Source organism: Podarcis raffonei, chromosome 9 (genome assembly GCF_027172205.1).
Source record: "Podarcis raffonei isolate rPodRaf1 chromosome 9, rPodRaf1.pri, whole genome shotgun sequence".
Classification (NCBI taxonomy): domain Eukaryota; kingdom Metazoa; phylum Chordata; class Lepidosauria; order Squamata; family Lacertidae; genus Podarcis; species Podarcis raffonei.
The window spans coordinates 43,446,358-43,460,374 of NC_070610.1; the positions used below are offsets into that span (position 1 = coordinate 43,446,358).

At 37.6% G+C, this 14,017-nt stretch overlaps 1 protein-coding gene across 2 annotated transcripts in view; it reads left to right on the forward strand.

Moving 5' to 3' along the window:
• Positions 1–14,017, forward strand: part of TTC29 (tetratricopeptide repeat domain 29) — a 104,791-nt gene that overhangs the window by 47,539 nt on the left and 43,235 nt on the right. For both annotated transcript variants that reach the window (XM_053403181.1, XM_053403182.1), the window contains exon 9: positions 10,662–10,753. In XM_053403181.1, the coding sequence (XP_053259156.1) occupies positions 10,662–10,753 (92 nt within the window). The remainder of the gene's footprint in view (positions 1–10,661; positions 10,754–14,017) is intronic.

Consider the following 14,017-nt stretch of genomic DNA (forward strand, 5'->3'; position numbering starts at 1 on the left):
CTGCAAAAGACTCATTAAGTGAAATCCTGAATTTTCAGATATACCTTATAGCAGCTTATAAACTTTCCTTCCTGCTGTTTTAATACAGTTTTCCTGATGGCCATAAAGCTGAATTAGGATAAATAAATGAAAACAAGCATTCACAGAAACAGATAGAGCTAAAAATCTATTTGAACATTTTCCCCAGGTGTCAAGCATACTTTTTCAAAACAGAAGCAGGATTTCCCACATTGTTAGGGTCAAAATCAAACTTGAGAAGCTTTGGTGAACCCAAAAGAACATTGCTATTGCTTAAAGGTTACCATAGTCTAGTTTTTCACTTCATGGGATTAGCAGTTTGACACTCCTTTTTCAGTAGAATACATTGAACATACAAACTTTGATTAAAATAGCTAGTATTTCTAGTTAGAATACTTTTTACTGTAAACAGTGTAATAACCAGAATTAGAATACAGAGGAAGTTAAAGTCAAAGTTAGTCCCTATTATTATTATTATTATTATTATTATTATTATTATTATTATTTGCCATGTCACACATGTTATATAATATATGTAATACTACACATGTTATATAATATATGTAATACTAAATGTGGTATGCCATTTAATTATAATATCCCCACAGAAGAAATTTACAGAATCGTAAAAATAAAGTGCAATTCTTACTAAGAAAAAGTGCACAGTGAGGAATGAAAAATGTTTTATAGAAGCCTTTAATCCTCAACAGTGATCAATATATATACAGTGGTAAAATATCTGCTGTTTTCAATTCCATTGAGCACATGTGAGCTTTACTATCCAATTAGAAATCATTGGCTTAAAATTTACCCTTCTGTTCTCAGTTTAATGGTCCCTTTATCCAAGGGGAGCTCAGATGCTTACAGAGATGAAATCATTGCATTCTGCTCCCAGAGGACTACTGGTTATCATTACTTGTAACATGCAGACAATACTGCTGGAAGCCAGTTTGCCACATGGTAATGTGTAGTTCATCACCAGCTTCTGTAGCATGCTAAAAGGGTCTTGCCACACAGCATGGGACTATTCAGGTATACACTCAGGGGTCTCAACAGTTATTTTCCTGCTTTGCATCAGAGTTTTCATCTTCTTTATCCCTTTGTTCTGTGGGCCACCTCAAGCAGACTCCTTCTGGGAGAATCTAAAAGGCACAGCCTTTTTCAGATGCCGTTGCCTCCAGTTGCTGCCTGTCGTCGGTTCCTTTTGCCATTTTGCTATTACTCTCCTTCCACAATGCAAACAGCACAGAAAACAAAGATTCGAGGTAATCCACCTGAAACATGAGTTTTAAAAGGCAACACTATTATATTGCCTGATTTAAGTACAATTATGTGCCCACCTTGTCTAAAGAATGGAACTGGATTTTTCTCCCTTGAGGTGTTTAATGATTGAATGATATGCATTCATTACAGCAAAACTGGCTTTAAGTGGATACTTTAACAAATGCAATTTAAGCCATCTCTGTCACAGAAGGGGGGGTGCCTCTGAATAATAGTTGCCAGGGAACACAAGTAGGAAGAGCGCTGTTGCTCTTGTGTTATGCTTGCAGGCTTCCCAGAGGCATCTGGCCTGCCACTGTGAAAACTGGATGCCAGACTATATAAGCTTTTGGTGCGATCCAACAGGTATCTTCCTCTGTTCTTCTCCTGTTTCCGCTGCTTGTCTGGAACCTTGAGAACAAGGAAGTGGTTAAACACTGGACAGGCCACAGCACATGGGTGATGGGCTGCAGTCACCTTCAGCAAAACATGTTGTCCATTAAGCACATGTATTGACGCATACTTTACTCAAATATGAATAGAAATAGGCTTGTGTTTTTGGAGCAAGTTGAAATATAGGGCCTTAATGGCATTTAGGAATGACTGGAATTCAAAAAGATTATAGTCTGTTTCTTAGTCACAAGAGGGTACTGGATCCTGGTGTTCTGAGGTCTTCCTCTCCAGCTGGTTGGCACTAGGTGAACTTGTATTAGAAGTGGGTTTCAGAGACAGGGGTCTATAATGCACTAGGAAAATACGATCAGATATCAACCCTGCAGCCAGGATAGCCGCTTGGGTACACGTCAGGAATAATGCACTCTAGCAGGAGGCCTTGGAAGATGACTCAAAAACTTCAACTAATGCAGAATGTGGCAGTTTATCTGGTAACAGTGTGGCTCAATTCTGATTGTTTTGGGGAGCACAGATACCCCATATGGCTCCCCCCTTAATACTTAAGATGTTCTGCTCTTAAATCTACAAACTCCTCTTCCTTACATGCACTTCTCACTTTATACTACATTTCCTTTTGACCACAGAAAGTCCAAAGGGAACAGATATTTGTCACCAGAGCTGGCCTTATTCTGTTGCTATTGCTGGGGTTGTCCCCTTAGCTGTTCCTCACCAAAGTGGCTGTTGTAAGTTGGCATTAAAACGGTAATCAGTAAAGTTCAAGCTTGTTCTCATTTGTGCCACTTTCTCTCCACCTTCCCCACGCTGACATGAGTTAATCACTAGCACATTAGAAATGATTCTCCTGAGAGAGGCATGCATTGAAAGAATGAAGAAGGCCACTCTTTGCAACTCTGACCTCCCTGATTATCTACTGTACTGTACAGTATATAAAACCACCAAAGTTGCATCTGACAGAAGCTAAAGTCATTTGCATGCTTTAAAATACTTTGGTTGTTCCTATGACACAATTATAATCTGAATTTTGTTAGAATGACCTGCAGTTGTCTGGTGCCATGTGGATGGTTGCACCTGGTAACAAGGAGCTTTGTAAAACATGTAGTAGATGTACACCTTAGATGAACAAAGTGTTTTTTGCATTACTAGCAAGTCATTCAGAAAACTGACTTGACACTCTGACTTGACATTCGTTATGTGCGGCTTTGAAGGTAGAGTATTGTTGCTTTCAGATGCATCAGACAAATAAAGATAGCTGTGTATGTGAGCAGGTGATTTGAAAAGCTGTATCTGTTGAATTTCTGCCTTGTCATATTTATTTACCACTGCATTCCAAATGAGCTAGTTGTACAATTAAAATTCATGCACAGGCCGATTCAAGCAACCCTCTTGTTCTCCCTGCCTCACTTGCCCATCTAGGTCCACTTGTGTACATCCTGTGATTATAAAACAAGCTGTAGATGCTATGCAACTTCCTTTTTAAAAGATTCACAGCCCATGACTACCAAAAAGACCTTTATTAGGAGGAAAACATGGGCTTTTTGGATCCTTCACTGCTGATATTGGGTTTGTTATGGTATGACAATATTTTTAGTTTTTCAATTTTAGGTGTTTTAAGTAATGTGTGTAAATGGTCATATTTTTATACTGTTGTGTATTGCCCTCAGCCCCTTTGGGAGCAAGGACAGTTTATTATATTATTAACCCTCTCCTTGCTTTCCATTATAGATATGTTAGCTTTCTTTTGCTTTGCCCTTCTGTCCTGCCAAATTAATTGCCTTAAAAAGCCTTACTAGGGGAGGGCTACCAGTAGCTTCAAATGATGCACAGGAATTCACCATCTGTTTCCACTGCCAACTTTCTCTTGATCTCTATCCGCAGCTCTCTGCCCTATGACATACAGGTTTTTTCCACCCTGCATGGCTGTTCTTCACGTAGAGAAAATATAATACATGATGTAGAACTCCTATCTGGGATGGTCGTCCTCTTCCACCGAGCGCGCAGCTTCGGGAGGGACGCACATGGAGCGGTGAGGGAGGAAGAGGACACCCGCCTAGCCAGCCAGATCAGCCGAATCAACCCTGGCGATCAATGGGGTGACAGATGTCGCAGCCAGATCGCCCTCACATCCTCACTGGATGTGAGGATGTAGAACCAACTTAAATATAGCAATTTGCCACCCCCCTGCCTACACAAAGTAGGGTTAAGAGACAGCCAGGATACTATGTTGGGAGTGGTAAAACACAACTAGCTTTACTTTCCTACTTGCACTCTCTAGCCTCCTTGCACAGCGCCACCTACTGGCCTTGTGCTTATACAGCTAACATCACAATAGAGTGACCCACCTGATTGAGGAGGGTCAGGTTACTCTGTCCTTCTTCTGCTGATCTACATACTTTCCATGCTAACCATGGAGGAAGGAAAGTCATTTCCTCCATGACTAGTGTGAAAATGCAGTCTGCTAGCCGCTTAACAGGATTGTAGAAAAAATGCAGGCTAGTAACTTTTGTGGGCTTGTTTACATGGCTGGTATATAATGTGTACCAATGTAAAATTAAATAGATTTGTTTCATATTCTCGCTTTACTTGCAAACACTTTGTCAGTGACTTTTAATAGCAGATAAATATAAATTGTTTAATAAAATTTTGCAAATAATTGAGCTCAAATTATGTTTATGTTCAAAAAGTGGGAGTGTTTCCTCATTCTATTCTGCTGGAGTTCATCTGATTTCAACTTTTAAATATGTTTAAATTTTACTTATGAATTATAGTTGGGCATTCCTTTCACAATAAAACCGGAAGTATTAGTTAAGCCTGCTCATTCTGTCACTTTATTTTAAACAGACATGTATTTCATAATTTCAGTTCTAATCAGAAATTTTGATAGCAAACAGTAAAATAAATAAACCGGCCATTCCATACTGTGAAAGTAGTAATATCAATATTTAAACTATTATTGTCTGAAATCTTTTTATGATTGCATGTAGCAATAATGCTACTGCTCTCCACTGTTTTATACAGTATGATATCAGCCAGTAAACATCATAAAAGTATTGTATTTTATCATTTAAATGTCCCAAGATTTCAGTTTTTATTTGCATGTAAAGGTCTAATTTTTTATTGTCAATAGTACAGTGAATTTCTTGCAAATGCAAGCTTTTATTGATTGAGAACTTTTCCTTCCTTCACTTTGAAAAAAGAAAGTGATTATCCAAATCACGTGGTGTTTTTTTACTTAGAAATGCTTCTGCCTGTATTGTTTTATCCCCTTATCTTAGGGAAAAACTGGTATATTATTATATTATGGATATTCACTGCTGGAAATGACAACATTAATTTCAGAGAATTGAAGTCAATCAGCAAATATCTGTGAAACCTTCAATTTCTGATTGGCTATAGTAGTCCAAAGCTTATGTTTATATTCCCACTAATTAAAACACACACCATGGTATCAACAAAGCAACATCATCCTGACAGCAAGGTATATAAGTGTAGGCATATTAGTGTGATAAAAGCAATTCAGACATCAGGATCACAGTGCTGCTGTACAAGAGCATGCATTTTTACTTACCCGAATCTTCAGGCACCTTGCATCTAGCTCATTGTTTTCTTCGCTGTCTTTGAAGAATCTCCCCCTTTCAGAAATCCTCTCCATCTGCTGGTGTGTGTGTGTCTTGGTGGCCCTTATGCTGCCCATCATATTGAAGAATCCTCAAGGTGAAGGATGGTAGCCTCATCCCTGCTTCCGTCTCTGCACTGTTTTCAGGCTTGTCACTGCTCAGTACTCAGCGCCACACTGGCTTGTTTTGTCAATAACCATTTATTTGTTGCTGGAGTAGTAGCAGCCATTACATCTGACCTCCCTGTTTCATCAATTATGGATAGATTATTGGATGTGAACATCTGCAAAAGCTTGCTGCTGAATTCACCTCCTGGCTGGGATTAGATAAAGTATTAAACTGTTGTTTATTGTCAGGCCAAAACTCTACTGGGAAGCCAGGGAATTCCAAGACCAGCAGATTCCCCATCAGCAAGCACCAAAAACTGTTTACTGTTGCCACTGTTTCCCATAAGATCTTAGCATTTATTATTTACACTTATTACTAGTTGTTATAACATACTTGATAAAAGCTCTTGGCAGGCCTAGCATTTTGAGCCATTGTCACAGCTGTCAGGACAGAAAGCATACATAAATTGCTTTTGCCTCTTATATCACCTCTGCAGGATAACAGACGAAGCCTCTTCAGACTGTCACAGCATTTATGCTTAAATATTCACCACATTTGCTGGCTGGAAATATTAGGTTCCGGTTTCTAAGGGGGAAATTATGCTAAGCTTTAATTTTGTTTAAAGAAATGAAGCCCATGTTATTCAGGATTTGAATTTAAGTAGATTCTGAGCTATCCGTATTAATCTAATGTACAAAGTTACTGGAATTTGTAAGTAATTACTACAAAGATAAATACTGTATATGTTGTTGAAATAGCTTAGATTTTATCAGTATTAATGTACGTGCTGATATAAAAATAATCAGAGAATCAGTGCAGTAAAGGCGATAAAAGAAACAAAAAATATAGTTCAGAAGTGCCCGTAGTTCATTTTAGGTGCCATATTGTGTAGCCTATTCATTTCTACTACTTATTGAAGAAAGTTATAGCCAGTTAAGACAATAAGAATAGATGTAGACATGATGACTGAAGAACATGAGAAACACAATATCCATGTTCACGTGTCCTGCTAAGAGCATAGTACAATGTACACAAGCAGGAATGAGCCAAGGCAAACTTTCCACCTTCTCTTCTCCTCCTATATAGCTAGGAGAAGGAGTTTGGAAGCTTTTGATTCTATGTTTGGTTAGCCACAGCTTGATCTGATACTAAAATTATCTAGCAAGTGTTTTGAAGCACCCCTAAAGATATCCAGCTTTTGCCATGATAGCCAGCACCTCAGAAAGAAGTTTCAGTTTTGACCTGGAGAAGCTTCAAGGCAGACTCCATTACAGAAAGGCAAGCTTGCTCCAAAGAAGGTGTGCTGCAAGAGAGATGGTAAATTCACTGTCGCCTTACACAGTAACCTCTGCCATTCCTCCCTCATCATTTGTAAATTTGGAACCAAGCAAAAGAGCATCAGGCTCATAGGAGCGTTAAACCAAGATGTGGCCACCCAAATATTACGCCTTCCTCCCCACAACCCTCACATTTACTAATCAAAAAGTGTCAGTAGCCTGAGGGGCTCTTGCCAGAAGTGCCCCAAAGATGTTAATCTCTTTTTCCCATTTTACCTGGACAGCAGAATCTAGAAACAATTTTGCAAACATGTATTTAGACAAACTCTTCCTGGCTGACATCATTTTGCTTTTTACACCCATTCGCTGTCATCTTTGGTAATTTTCTAGCCTAACTCAAGCATAAGAGGTGGTGCCTTTCACCATAATATCTAGGAATCTTTCAGAAACCAAGGAAACCTCACCCCTCTGCCTAGAAACCTTCCTGTGGATTTCCCCCCTCCATTCCTTTTGTTGCTGAAGGGGTGCTCTGACGTCCAACACACCAAAACCCAGCATCACAGAAAAAGGACATGTATTAACACCACTTCCTCTCCAGCAAGCCCATCAGCTGGCCAGACCCTCTCTCTCCCCTTCCACTACCTTGTGCTTTCAAGCCCCATCATTTCTCTTTTTTTTCTTTGAGAGATTTCCTGTCTTTATTCCCCTTGCCATGCCCCAAACTCTTCCAATTGCTATATTAGAATTGTTCCCCTAAAATATTTCCCAGACTCCCACAAAATCACTACCCAAACATTCCTTATTCCCAGACAACCTCCCCATCCCTTTCTATAAAGAAGCAATGCAACTCAGCAACCAATTTTTGCCTTCTGGTTCCACTTTACCCCCGTCAGTGAAATCTACTTCCTCTCATTCATTTCATCCTCAATTTTCCTGGAAAAATTCTGGTTTTCCTACGGAATGCTTCTAAGTATAACTCTAGAACTGGCTTTTAGTTTCCTAATATCAAACTAATATTAGTGTACTTCGTAACATAAAAGTTTATTCTTGTATTATTACATAATTCTGTGAAAATTGGAGGGAGAATGAATGTGGAGAACAAATCAAATATTCTAATATTTGAAAGCGGAAAGATACATTATTGTGCATTGGTAGATATACAATTGTGTGAAATGTCAGCACTGGTTATATCTAGGTATTCAACATAGTAGTATATTTTATATATCTACAGATACTTGACAGTGGCGGGAAATGTTGCCTGGAGTAATGTCTATAAAGTACCCAGTAACAAGAAGTTTGAAATGCAAGAGATGAGGGGGTTGCAATGTTATGTTGAGGAATGAAAGCAATTGAATGAGAAAGATGGAAATGATGTTTTAGGGTAACCAAAATAATTGTAGTAGTCATGAAGACTTCAGCAAGAGATACTTTGAAGCAGAAGACAAATAGTACATTAGAAAAAAATATGTAGTCGAGCTTGGCAGATTTGTACACAGGCTCTTATAAAATACACTAGAATGGTCAAGGATGATGAAGACAGATTTATGGATAGTGGTAAGGAAGAGTGTTTCCCTTCTCTGCTGTAAGACAATGCCCACAGCTCAAATGTTGGGTTGAAGCTGACCTCCATCTTGAAGTCTGACCTTTGGAAATACATATTTAATGCTAAGACAACATAAATATAATTTAAGCCTACTGCTGGGTTTGAGTATTCCAAACATTTCTTCTAAAACAGATTATTTCAGACCTCATTTTATACCACTCCTGTCTGTACATCAGGGGTTGTTTTTTTTTACTTTGTTTTATTTCATTCAGCTGGAATGCTCTGTTTCAACATTTGCTGTGACTTCTTGATACTGCTAACATATTTCCACTCTAGAATTGCTTTTGCTACAGGCAGTGGTTTATGCCTATGCATTGGAATGTGTATTTCTATCCAACATACCATTATTAAGCCTTGTGAAACATAGCCTCTCTATGCCAGGATAGGGGGGAATAGACAAATGTGGAATGTGCCCACATTTTCATCAGTATATAATGTTTATTATATAATAATGTATATTAGTTTATCTTATACATATATGATATGTGTAAATATTATACATACTATATATGTTTATTTTAAAGACATTGTACAAACCTAGAGAAATGCTTGTTACCCAGAGTTGAAATTAGTAGTATTTGTAATATGTATTGTTTGCTAAGATAATTAAGGTTAAAAGCTAAATTCTGAAATAAATTAAATTCATTTTTAATACATAAGATTAGATCCAGACATTGGTCATACTTGGAGATGATTCACTGAAATCAGTAGAACTTAGATTAGAGTCTTCTCTAAATATGACTGGCTCTTGATCCAAGCCACACTCCTTTACAGTGTTAAGGAAGAAACTTTTCAGAATGTTAGGATTGGCTTTATATGTATCTATATTTTAGCATTATCCATTTTCCTTCTGATGCCCTGCATTATCCATAGGTCCAATCCACACTAACTATAGGGCACAGGGAAGAAATCTGCTATATGTAAAGAACGAGAAAGATGCTGCTACCTATTTAGAAATGTTTTATTGAATATAATATAGATATTCCAAAAAGAGGAACAGGATTCTAACATGGCCACACTTAAGCCGTTTGGTGGATAGCAAGGAAGCAAGGTTGTGGCAGTTGAATACGAAAGTGGCAGAAATTTCATTATGAACCACATTATGAACTGTGAAAGACTGCAAGAAAACAGAGAATTTGTTCAATAAACTGCTTCTAGAGTTATGTGATGCTCTTGTCACAGAAGTTAGATCTTTACCTCTACTTTATCCACCACTTTATTCAATACTTTAGACATAACCACATCCCCTTACAAGCTTCCTAGTGCAGTATTGCACTCTTTTAAATAGTAGCAGCTGACAAATTCCAGGCTGTCAGCACTGCAAAGGTGAAGTATTCTAGCTCACATGGATGAGATCCAGTTTAGCCAACCCTTAGAAAAGATTGCCCTATGATGTGTACTAGTTAAGGTTCATTTTGACTGGGCTGCATGTGCTCCACTTAAGGTACATCTGAACATCAGTGAAGCCTTATGGTTTGCATAGATTTGTCCAGCATGGTTTGCATAGATTTCCTGTTCACTTCCCATCCCCCCATTAAACCTCGTAAATGACATTCACTAATCCTTTCTTGAAAATGTGCAAAAAGGATTTCCATAGATAGTCTTTGGAGAGTTCTTGTGTCCTCATGTGTGTAATAGATTGGGTCAAGGTACTATGAGGGAGGGAGGAAAGAATGAGATTTCATTATATATACATGCTTTCCTGCGACTCATTGAAAAAATTGGAAAAGAAATTATGCAATACAGATTATGTGAGTGTTTAAATTAAATTAAGTTCATATGTTTCACTGTGGCAGCTGTAATCCTTTGTTTACAGAAGAGGTCACATTAATAGACTACATTCTAAATGAATATTAACAAATCACTTTTGTGCAAAGATTATTAGAAGCACATACAATAAATTTGTATACAACAGCTTGTTTTCAAGTTTACCCTTTTAAATTCTATACAATCTATTATAACGGATTCCTCTGGACTATTATAAACCAAACAAATACATAGTAACTATTAAAAGGAGATTGTGCATTTGAATGATTGATGCCAAATCTGGGTACAACTAATGGAATTTAAGGATGTTATCTCATAATTGCCAAGCATGTATGCACAACTGGTAAATTGTATAAATTGCTTTGTTAACTGAAATTCATGTATTTAGCTTCTTATTAGGCTAGAGCAGTGATACGTTTTCATTAAATCAGACAGTTTGTGTGTATGCGTAATGTTTACAGAGATGTGAAACAATTATACAAAAATCCCTTATGCAAATGCTTTCACATAAATGCTGTCCATTTTTGTGCCACAATGTGGACAAAAGGTTTCAAAGCATAAATTGCTAATAGTGTTTATATCTTCTTTTTTGTCTCACAGAAGCTAAATACTTATCTGGAAATATCCAAACTACTGGGAGATTTCGCTGGTTTAGGGAGAGCATATCAAGCTATAGCTCAGGTCCTGGTAAGGTAGGTTAGTGCCTCCTTGTCTTACTGTCACTGTAAATTCATTCAGCTGTGAAAAACTTAAATTGTTGGATGTCTGTTGCTTCCCATTACTGACTGCTTAAATTTTAAACAAAGGCCTGCTTTTCCACATACGGCTTTTCAATTCGGAGTTACTTAAATTAAGATACCTTATCAGGCATCAAAACATTTCTTTGTGCATGATAATCTTACTTGAGGGTATTAAGCAGGATTGGAAGTTGCGTTGTTTATTTTTGCCTTTCAGAAAGGGTAAGGCACGGCTGAAAAACAAACATCCTGTCATATCTTACAGGCTAAAAAGCAGAAAGCACAGAAAATTATAACATGCTTCAATAGGTATGCCACAGTGTAACCTTTCCAGAATTCTTCTTTAGAAGTTTTTATTTATCTAGATCTGCCTCACTTTTTCCAGCTTTTAGAACATGAGTAAAATTTCTAGTAAATACAATTCAATTTCTATCATCCCAAATTATTATTATATGCCATGAAAGTGTGGATTATGGGGGGGAATTGAAACACCTGGAACTTAGTGGGAATCATTGATACAAACTGATGTTTTTGTCAGTAAATCCTGTGCAGTCATCCCAGCACAGAGTTGAACATATTCTCTAACGTGCTTACAGAGGTCATGCATGCACAGAAGTCCCCATTTGTTTCCGTAAAAGGACGCAAACTACAGATGCAAAGGAACGCATGGGGAGATCAGCTCCCTCCATTAAAATGCATGGAGATGCTTTTGGTTGTGAAGAACTAAGTGTATGTATTGGAGCTCCATGGTTTGTTAATAATTAGTGTTCAGAGCAGGCTATTTTATTAATCTTTTGTTTTTAAAATTATGTACTACTTTTCAGCATGTTTACAGGACAATGTACAAAATTACAATAATCACTATAGATATTGCAATTTTTCAACCCGAATGTCCTGAATCTCAGATGCAGAAAAGTTGAGGTTCTTCCAAAAACAGATTGTTTAATGTGTTGCTGGTCAAAATGCCCCTATTTTTCCTTTCTTGGAAGATATTGAGATGCATATCAACACACTTAAGCAAACAAACCTAAATAGGTTTTTGAACATGCTTCCAAGATTTCCTTTATTGTCACTGGAGCTCCATCACCAAAAGCAATAATGGCAATGCCAGTGTACTTTGATCAATCCTTTCCCCACCACCACTAATTTTACATTTAGGACTACTCTGAGCAGCAAGAAATATGTAATAAGATTTACATTGTAATGGAATTCAGAGGCTGAAGAACAAGCTACATATTTGTATGCGTGTGGCTGTAACTACATGACCACTTACAAAGATTGCTGATTTCTTCCCTCACTATTTTCCAAAGACTAAGACTACTACTGATAGCCTGTCTGTCCTTTTGCTTCTAGAGGTTGTGAAAGCAGGTGATATGAGTATATGACAGGCAGATAGTGTTGTTATAGTAGCATCCTTTTCTTTTTACTGAAATTGTTAAGGGACCATCTGGCAGAGATCATAGCCTGAGATGAGTCGCAAAAGTCTGATCTTTGAGTGCTCTTGAAAACAGAAATAATGTTCTTTAATGACAAGTAGTTTTTTAAAATTTGAACAGAAAACTACAATCATCTTGTTTTCAGATTATTAATACACTGGTGTTTCCATGCTTTTAAATAGCTGAGGCACATTTGGCACCTGAACAGATTTACTTTTAAAGTGTGTAAGAGAAATTACTCACCTTCAGCAGAGTTTACACAACCTGTGTTTCATATTTCGGGAGTGCTTTCTGCAGAGTTGCAGTGCGAAGCCTCCGCCTATGAGTGGCAATTCACCTGGATCTCTACGCTGGGAATAACTGAATTATTAATTTATATCCAGTGCAGAGATGCGGCAGTATTGCCAACTTTCCAAAAGAGACTTAGAAGAATGCAAGTCTCATCATAACAGTGATGCAGCAGACTCCTTTGGGAGTGAGCATGTACAGTTCCCAAGATCCTGTAATTATTAATTAAGGTTTAATTGCTTACTTAAAGTCCTTTCATGGCACAAAGTTTAGAAATTCCTGTTATTTACTATTGATATGTACTGAAGGGCTAGGTATTTTTGCTAAAAGATATTACTTTGAATGATCGCCTGCTTCCCTGCTAATATAATTGTGTGTTTGCTAGCAACTGCTGATTCTGTACAGTCTTGATTCAGCTCAAAATTATTTATAGGAGAGCCCTGTTCGAACCCCATTTAAATAAGTGAAGAAGATACAGCACAGTACTAGGAGGATTATACCTACTACCTACTACTTAGATCTGTGCACTTAGTTCCAGTGAAAAAATGGAAAAAACTGTGTGCAGACAGGAAATGGATGGCATTCATTGAGATCATACCAACTTGCCATAATTTGGCTAGTGACTTTTATTTCTCCTTGTTGGCCACATTGTTTGTTGATAGCATATGCATAGCATACCTGGCAGTTTCCTAGTTCCACGTTCTAATATGACCTCCTGATCCCATACAAAGGTAGCTGGCATCTTTGGCAAAGGTGACCCCATGCTATATTATATTGGGGGGGGAGCGGGTCTGAGGCATTTCAGCACTTGAGGCTAAATGCCCTCAGGAAGGGGTCCAAAAGGTCTGAGAAACACTGAACTATGCACAGGAATCTAGGATTTTCTAGCCCAAACTGTTGAGCCAAGACATAGGATATTGTGCCTGAAACTCTCAGGTAAGTGATTTATAATGTTCATTTGAACACCTTTAAGAAAGGAGATCACATCCACCCTTAAATAGTTTGTTCATTCACTGAAGAAGTATTGAAGAGTTGAAAGCTTCAGGAAGTGAAATGCTTCTTCATTAGAATCATCAGGTCTCAGATTATTTAATAACTGTTTCAGTAATTTGTGAATAATTAATTCTTCATCAAGATGCCTTATCCTCCTTCTAACATAAATCACAGGCCTCATGTAAATGTAAGTTCAATGATCTGTAGGAATCAACACATGAAACCTCCTAGGGAACATTCATCCATTGCAGAGGTATGGACTGTATTTTCTAACAGAGCCTAAACGCACTCTTCATTATTTTTAAAAAACTTTTTTTTACCTCCAGTGTTTGTAGCTTCTATCACATAGTGTGATGTTTTTTGTTTCCAATGAATAAATGTAATTTGTAAAGCATCAGATTGCACCAGTATCAGAAGGCATGTGTGAGAATGCAGAAGGCACTATTTACTAATTTGATGAAATTCAACTGAAATTTCTAGCTCTATCTGGAAAACAAGACGT